The sequence below is a fragment of the Callorhinus ursinus genome, unplaced genomic scaffold (genome assembly GCF_003265705.2).
Source record: "Callorhinus ursinus isolate GAN/ISIS: 27379988/994484 unplaced genomic scaffold, GSC_fseal_2.0 scaffold1, whole genome shotgun sequence".
NCBI lineage: Eukaryota > Metazoa > Chordata > Mammalia > Carnivora > Otariidae > Callorhinus > Callorhinus ursinus.
In genome coordinates, this window is record NW_027397063.1 from 102,331,687 (window position 1) to 102,339,640 (window position 7,954).

Below are 7,954 nucleotides of genomic sequence, written 5' to 3' on the forward strand. Positions count from 1 at the left end.
GGAAAGATGGGTTACAAGGAAGGCTTTCTTGAGAGGGAGTCTCTAAGAGCCAAATGACAGGAAACATGACTACAGGGGCAATCAGGGACAGGAACATAGACATAAAGAGCTGAGCCTACTGGAAAGAGAGAAAAGTGGCCACTGGTCCTACCGCACAGCCCGAAAGGGAATGAGCAGCAAGTCTGGAAGGGATCACCCAAATCCCAGAGGCCAGATCTCAGATACAAGGTCTTATGGATATTATAAATACAATGGGAAGTCCTGGGACCCTTTAACGGAGGGGTTATCCCAATAGTAGTTACCTGAACAGAGCACTGTCTGTGTGCCAGACATAGTTCAAATCTCATTTCATCTTTCCAGCAACCCCATGTGGTAGGAACAAATATGAACCCCATTCCACAAGTGAGATCTGAGTCAAAAAGGCAGTAAATGATGAAGCCAGAACTCGCAGCCAGGTGGTCTGGCTATAGGTGGTGGTTGTGGACGTGAACAAGGGCCAGATGGTAGGGCCTTGAAGGCCTAGGTAAGGAATCTGTTATTCCAAGTGTAACAGAAAGCCATTAGAGGGGGGCTGAGACTTCCTAGCTCATTCCCTTTGATCTGAGTTAAGAGAGGGCACAGCTTCTGGGAAAAGCCCACCACACCCTGCTGAGTTGGCTGCTAACCAAACTACTGCAAACTCAGCCATATACAGATGCCTAGACCTGCCCTACCTACATCAGGCAGAACTCTCTAGCGTCTACAGAACTGGATGGATGCCTTCTCTCTAGGTCAGGGTCCTTAAAGTGGGGCCCTGGACCAGCAGCCATCAGATCACCAGGCATCTTGTTAGAAATGCCAATTATGGGGCCCTGGCTCATAACTACTGAATCTGAAAAACCATTTGTTTTTAACAAGCTCTACAGGTGATATAGGTCAAGTCTGAGAACACCTGTCTGGGTTATCCACATGCAGACACAACCACGACTACCCCACCCACCTTCCCCAACCCCCACCCCCACTCCTTCCACTACCCTCCCAAGGTTAACTGGACTTGTCCTTGGGCAGCCTCTGTGCTGCACACCCAGCCATCCGTCCCCTCTACTGGTGGGACTCTCAATGGCTGGAAATCTCACTATTGGCCCAAACTATTTTTCTAACTAATTTGACTTCCTGAAAATATTTATTATTCACCCGTTTAGGCCTCTTCTACCCTAGACTTTCCCTAACACCCTTCAATCACCAGATTTCCTCTTTTTATTCATTCATTCCCACTTTCATTCATACATTTCAACAAGTATTCATGCCCTCAGCATCCCAGGAACTAACTACACTAGGTGGCAGGTACTTTAGCGATGCCTAAAAACAGTGCTCATCCCTGCCCTCACAAAATTGACCCTTTAGTGGGGGATGGCAGCATGCAAATAAATACAAAATTACAAATTATATGGTTATACTAGAAAGACCTCTGAGAAGGTCACTGGGTTGAGAACTGAAGGATGCAGAGACAGGCCCACAGGCCCTGACAGTATTCGGGTGTTGAATCCATGCCAGACTCTAGTCAGTCTAAATGCTTTCTGTGCATTACTCATATACTGTTCTAATAGCCCGACGGAACTACAAGAGGGGATACTGAGGGATGGGGAGAATAAGAATATATAAACAGGAGAGCGAAGTTTCAAACCCAGGCAGACTGGCTCCAGAGCTACCCTCCTCACCACAGGCTAAGGTGAGAAAAGTGGGGTGAAATGGATAGGCAGACAAGTGTCCAGGCAGACAGATCAGCATGTATAGAAGCCCAGCGGCAGAGAAAAGTCAGCCTGAAGCAGAAAGGAAGTCGAGCATATTAGTGAAACTGGGGAGCAGTGGACGGATTGGAAATTGTGTGGGAACTGGACCAGACAAGATATCCTGAAACATGTATTATGGAGTACAAGGAAGAAGGGGAAATCAAGGGTGACTCTCAGTTTTCTGATTGTTTTCAAGGCTTAAGGACAGTCAGAAGACAAAGTATTATAACACAATATATTAAAAAAAAAAAAAAATCCCGTGGAGTGCTGATGCAGAGGCAAGCTCTCAAAAAGAATACAGTCAATCAATCAAGCAGGTTAAAGCTTCCAGCTCTCCCCACCCTTCCCTCCTTCTCCATAGGGGAATCTTCATTCAAGGGTTCCAGCCAATCTCCCAGGAGCTGTTTTCCAGGACGCTACTAGCACTGGCTAACAATAATAAAAATCACAGCTATAGTAATAAGAATAGCTTCCACCAGGAGGAGGGTTTTTCTCACACAAATGTAATGTTTTCAAACCAGGGTTCTCAAAATTTTCTGAATAGAACAATTATACTAATTTACAAATGAGAAGTTGTGCAACTTGCCCAAGGCCACACAACTGCAAAGAGGCTGAACCAGAATCCAGATCCAGGTCTGCCCAATTTCAAAGCCCATACTTCCTCCATTAAATCAGCATTTCCCATAATGTGGGACAAAGATCTGTGATGGAACACAACAATGGTTTTAAATGCACAGATAAACTTTTTAAAGTTTTAAGAGTTATAGTCTGGTTTTATTATGTATTAGCCCTATGTGCGTGTAATATCAGCTAGATAAAAATTTAATATATACACACAATTGGATTCTAACTTTTGCATTACATATGTATATGTGAATCCATGACTTCACGTGTATTGCTGCCTAGGAAACAAAGTTTCTTAAAAGTTAAAGAAAACATTAGAATAGAAGTACAGGTGATACAGGGAGAGGGGAGAACTCTTAAGGCAGAACATAAATAACCAAAGCTTGTGAAACACTGCTCACCACACCACCACCTAAGAACAGCCAAGCACCTGTTCCATATTGTACTCAAATTTGGCTACAGTCACACATAACTTTGACTCTGCTCCCGAGGGATGAAATATTGGCTGCCTTAGGGGATAGGGAATAGCAGAACAACACAATTTAGCATAAATCCTTCTTAACATAGTATTGGTCTTGACATAAATACTGGTTTGGTGGTCCAAATCCTCTGCTTCTTTATCACACACTTCGATTAAGTCAGGTAAAGCTTTCTTGGGCCTCAGTTTCCCTTTGTCAAAAGGAAGTTATGTAAAATAGGCTGTAAGGTCACTTCCAGTTTTAGAATTCTGTTAACTGTTGCAAAATCCTAAAATCCAAAATTATTTTTTCCAATCAGAGGGGCCCCAATCCTGAATGAGTGACCTGAGGAATAAATGCTAAATAAGCCCACATGGCAACCCAGAGGACCATCCCAAAACTAGGGAGATGCTACTAATTACACTTCCCTCTGGAAAATGTGGCAAGACATTAAAAGATGAGAAAGATGAGCCAATCAGTATCCTTGTCCCCACCAAAACTTTTAAAAATTTCCTGACACTAATTTTTAAGTTACTAATTTTGTTACAGTGGGTCATTAGTGTCTGTTATTTCTAGTCCTTAACAACTAACTTTAATCTGGGTGGAAATAGCCCAGAGAGAAATAGGTGGGGAAGAAATCTGCAAGATCTCATCAATCCCTCCTCGTGTTAGGCCTCAACTGAGAACCACCTGTAAAACCTTCCCCGCTTCAATCTGAATTACTCCACAGATGCTCAAACATGTTTATGTGCTTAAGCCTCTAAAAGGAATGAACTGCCACTCCTTAATTTTTAAAAACATCAACAGAAGTTTAACCAAAACAAGCATTCTTCCTCTATTAGCTTTATCAAAAGGGAAGTCTTAAGGACCCCTCCTGCCTTCTTTACAAAGCCCTTTCTGTGATGTCAGTGGGCCTCCAAACTTTTAATAGAGTTTTTAAATTCCCAGAAAGAAGTTGTGCAATGTGCTCACTTCGTTTTTTTGCTGAAGAAAACAAGAGGATGGGTGGGCTGCAGCTGGCAAACTCAGAAAGCACAGCTGGGTAGCAGGTGATCTTAAAAAAAAAAAAGAGGCAAATCCCTGGGCAAATTGTGTAGCCAAGGGTGATCATTATAACTGGAGAGTTGTTACATAATTACTTAACTACTGACAAACACATAAATCGCTATAAAATGCCATGGTTCCTCTAGACATTGAAGCTAGTGTACCTAAGGCAAGAGTCAACCTTTCTCCAATTTCATTCAAAGAAATAAGCAATCTGGGGACTTATTTCCCTTCCAAGGTAACCCGTCTGCTTTTACATATACAAAACAGCCTCCAGCAATTAAACCAATCGCCTCTAGGGACGAAAATCAGGCTCCCCTTAATACTGATTTTTTTTAAAGGGAAAAGGGGATACAGAAATAAGTACGTTCAAAGAGCTAAATATTTATCACCTCGATAAAAACGACTTCCACTCCAAACTGGAAAATTTTAACAGAAAAGGTCTCCCCCTCACCCCCCCCCCCCCTCCCCGCTCAGCTGGCGCAAAACGTAAGACCTGTGTCAGATGCACTGCATTCCAACATTTTTCAAAAAGTTTACGAGGATTTACCGAAGCAGCGGGGAGAAAATAAAGCAGGCAGAAGCGGGGGAGAGCAAGCAAGAGGGTTTTTGCAAAGAGGCACCCGGTGAAGCAGCCGGCGGCGCCGTGCAAGGCCCGGTAACGGGGAAGCGACCCGGCACCCGGACAGCGAGCACCCCAGTGGAGCGCAGAGACTGACAGCCGCTGGGTCTCCGCCGCCGGGGGTCCCCTAGCCCCCCAGCCCGGTCACCGCCGCCTGGCCCCCTCCCGAGCCCTCTCCCCGCAGCGCCGGCGATGCCCACTGGGCCAACTTGGCCCCGGGTCCGCGCTGCGGAGCGCGGCCCCAGCTGCGGGGGAGGCCGCCGGCGCCCTTACCTCCTTCTGCTTGGGGTCCTGCGGGTAGACGTCGGGCGGCCCGAGCCGGGGGCGTTTCAGCGGTCTCTGCTCATAGCTGAGAAGCCCGAAGGCGGCCATGATCTCTCATGTTAACCGGCGAAATGAATGAGAGTTGGAGCTGGAGCAGCCGCCTCTGAGCACCAGGGAGCAGCACTTTGCAGACAGACTCCCTCTCTCCCCCTCCTCGCTCGCTCACTGTGGCGCTGCAGGCAGGAATAAAGCAGGTTGGATGCAGCCGCTGCCCGGCACGCAGACACGCACTGATGGGGGCAGTCTTCGCCGGGCACCCGACTGCGCTTCAGCCCCGGGACGCACCGCTCGGGTGGCGGCGGCGGAGGAGCTGGAGGTCCGCCTGGGTCTCTCGCGGCGCCAGCCTCCCGTCCCCCCCCCAACCCTGTCCCCAGGGGGAGGAGCAGCTGATGGGAACGTGTGACTTTTTTCACCAATGGACCCAAACCCACCCCAGCCGGACAGGGGGTGGGGGAGGGGCACGGGAGGGGGAAAAAAAAACTTTTCTTGGCGCCTAGGCGGGTGGCTCAAGTGCTCACCCAAGGTGAGGGTGGCCCTCCAGCCTGGGGAAGAGACTGCGGAGAAGCCCGCCCCCGCCCCTCTTCCACCGCAGGGATCCTTCCCGCGCCGCCACGCGCCCAGCAGACCCCGCCACCTGGGCGCGGACCCGGCCGGGGCTGAGGGAGAGAGGCCTGGCGGGGGGGGGGGGGGGGGGGGCGGCAGGGATGCGGACGGGGAGAAGCGGCCGGTGCCTCCTAGACACCGGCCGGGCTCCGGTGGCGCATCAGCGGCTCCGGTCCCCCTCGGCGGCTCCGGGCAGGCGCCGAGGCGCGCTGCTGGCGGTCGCGGCGGCTGGAGGGGGCCGTGCTCACGGTGTCGCGGGGCCGATTTAACCCTTTACTGCCCCTCCAGAGGCTGGGGGAAAAGGGGGAGGAGGGCTGGCTGTGAGCGCCGACGGGGGCAGTCGGCCCGCGGACGTCTCGGACTCCAGCCCGCCACCTCCCCCCGGCCGCAGCTCCTCCTCCCACCCCCACCCCCCTAACAGTTTACCTGTTGGTCCCCGGCTAGTGGGCAGGGGCCGGCGGCGGCGGCGGCACTCGGGCGGCCACAGCCTCCATGATTCGGGCTGGGATGGGGGGGATTGGACTGGATTTTATTTGTGAGGTATCAGTCTCCAGGCGAGCTCCGGGGACACCGCGAAGTTTGCCACTGTCTGGGGGCGGCGGGCAACGCCGGCTCGCCGCCGCCGGCGTTCTCGCCCCCACGGCCCGGGAGCGCGAGCTTCCGAGTTGGCGGACGGCGGCGCGGCGGCCGCACTGAGCATGCCCAGCTCGGCGGCCGGACCGCGGAGGAGTTGGCTGCGAGCGCGCTCCGATCCGCCTCTCCGGGTTTTTGCAGCCGCAGAGCGCGCAGCCCGCGGGCCCCGGCGCCGGGGTTGGTCCTGGGGTGAAACTGGGCTAGGGAGGGGGCGCCCGCAGGACCCCACTCCCGGCCGTGGGCCGCACTGTCCGCTTCGATCTCTCCTCGAGGTCGCTGTCCCCGTGGCCTGGGCCGGAAACCTCACCTGCGCCGGGCGTGTGGAGGGAGGGAGGCGATCCTCCGGGGGAGACCTTGGTCAGCCAACCCACCCGTGCTCCCCGCTCGCTTCGGGGCGTGGGCACCGAGATGCTGGGCCACCTGCCGCGAGCACTGAGAGATCGGAGCCGCGGGGGGCGGGCCTGGCCTGTCCCGAGGGACCCGGCGGGAGGCGCGCCCGGGAGGATGTGCCGGCACTTGTCCAAGAATGATGGCTGCCATTTACGGAGCCCTCCCTTCGTGCCAGGATCTTGACAGTTTAAAGGTCTCCGATCCTTAAAAAATAAATAAATAAACCTTACACGGTTTTACCGTACCCTTTTTATAGACGGAGAAATTGAGTCAGCTCAGTGAGGCCCGGTGACTGTTTAAAGCCACGAAGCTACCTCTGCCTGATCCCAAGTTTTGGACCTATTTTCCACGATTTGGGGTTGGAAGGACTGGGTTCCCCAACTGCCCTTACCTGCTTGTGTCATGTTCCCCACACCTTGAGGAATTTCCGGACTCCCGGTTCCACCTTCTATAAAATGGTACAATCAGAATCTAACCCAAAAGCCTATGTACAGCGCCCGACATATAGTAGGTGCTCAGATGTTGCCCAAAATCTAAATATCTACTTACCTCAGCTGACTTGAAGCAAAAGGGAAGGAAGAAAAAAAGGTAGATAAGAGGATGGAATGTGGTAGAAGCCAGTTTCTCACTCTTGACCCTGATCTGTTAGCCCTTCTCAAAACAACCTAAGGCCAAGTCAGACCTGTAGTTTTTGGTTTCTTTACTCAATGTAAGCAGGTACTTTTAAAGAACAGTTTACCCTCCACCAGGAGGCATTTCCTGACCACTTTCTGCACCCTGCCCCAAGGGTTTTTCTTCCTAATACCCTGGGTCTAACTTGAACGCTGAACTTGCCCTTGTCATAAAGTCATCTGTCAAATCTAACTTTCTCTCTTGAGAAAAAGGACAGTTATCTAACTTTATGAGGAAAATTATCAATGATAACAAAAAGCAGGAGAAATGGTATAATGAACTTCCAAATACTCATCTCCCAGCTATGGCAATTATCAAAGTTTTGCTATTCTTTCATCTTCCCCACCCCAACACATTGACATGTACTAGAGAGGACACTGTTATTCATTGTTGCAACTTAGGTACACAGCCTGCAACACTACAGGGTGGGCACTCAGTGGTTGGGTGGGTAGGTATGTGGGTCCACAGATCACTGGGTATACTTTGGGGATACCTTGCACTGACATTCCAGTCTGATAGGAGATGTAACCTCAATTCCTCCTTAGGAATACCTAGGCAAGAGTCTCTAACTGGCCTCCACAGAGGAAAAAGTTTTGAAGCTCTCAAAATTGTATACCATAAAGATTTTATTTGAAAATCAAAATATTAGTACTGTGTCCCTAGTGTTTAGGGAAAAGAGCCCCTGGTCTCCCTTCCTAACTCCCTTGTCTTGAGACAGTCTGGCATGAATTCTTTGGCTCTCTCAACATGGGAGGGGAAAAAAGTTTTTATGCACTGAGACACTAAGTCAAAAATCATTCTTTCACTACATGGAC

General features: G+C 50.8%; 1 protein-coding gene across 3 annotated transcripts in view; it reads right to left on the reverse strand.

Annotated features, from left to right (window-relative positions):
* Positions 1-6,119, reverse strand: part of MED12L (mediator complex subunit 12L) — a 317,920-nt gene extending 311,801 nt beyond the window's left edge. For all 3 annotated transcript variants that reach the window (XM_073898549.1, XM_073898547.1, XM_073898551.1), the window contains exons 1-2: positions 5,871-6,119; positions 4,791-5,014 (exon numbers count right to left, since the gene is read on the reverse strand). In XM_073898549.1, coding sequence (XP_073754650.1) covers positions 4,791-4,889 — 99 coding nt within the window. In that variant the 5' untranslated portion in view covers positions 4,890-5,014; positions 5,871-6,119. The remainder of the gene's footprint in view (positions 1-4,790; positions 5,015-5,870) is intronic.
* Between the last annotated feature and the right edge of the window lie 1,835 nt (positions 6,120-7,954).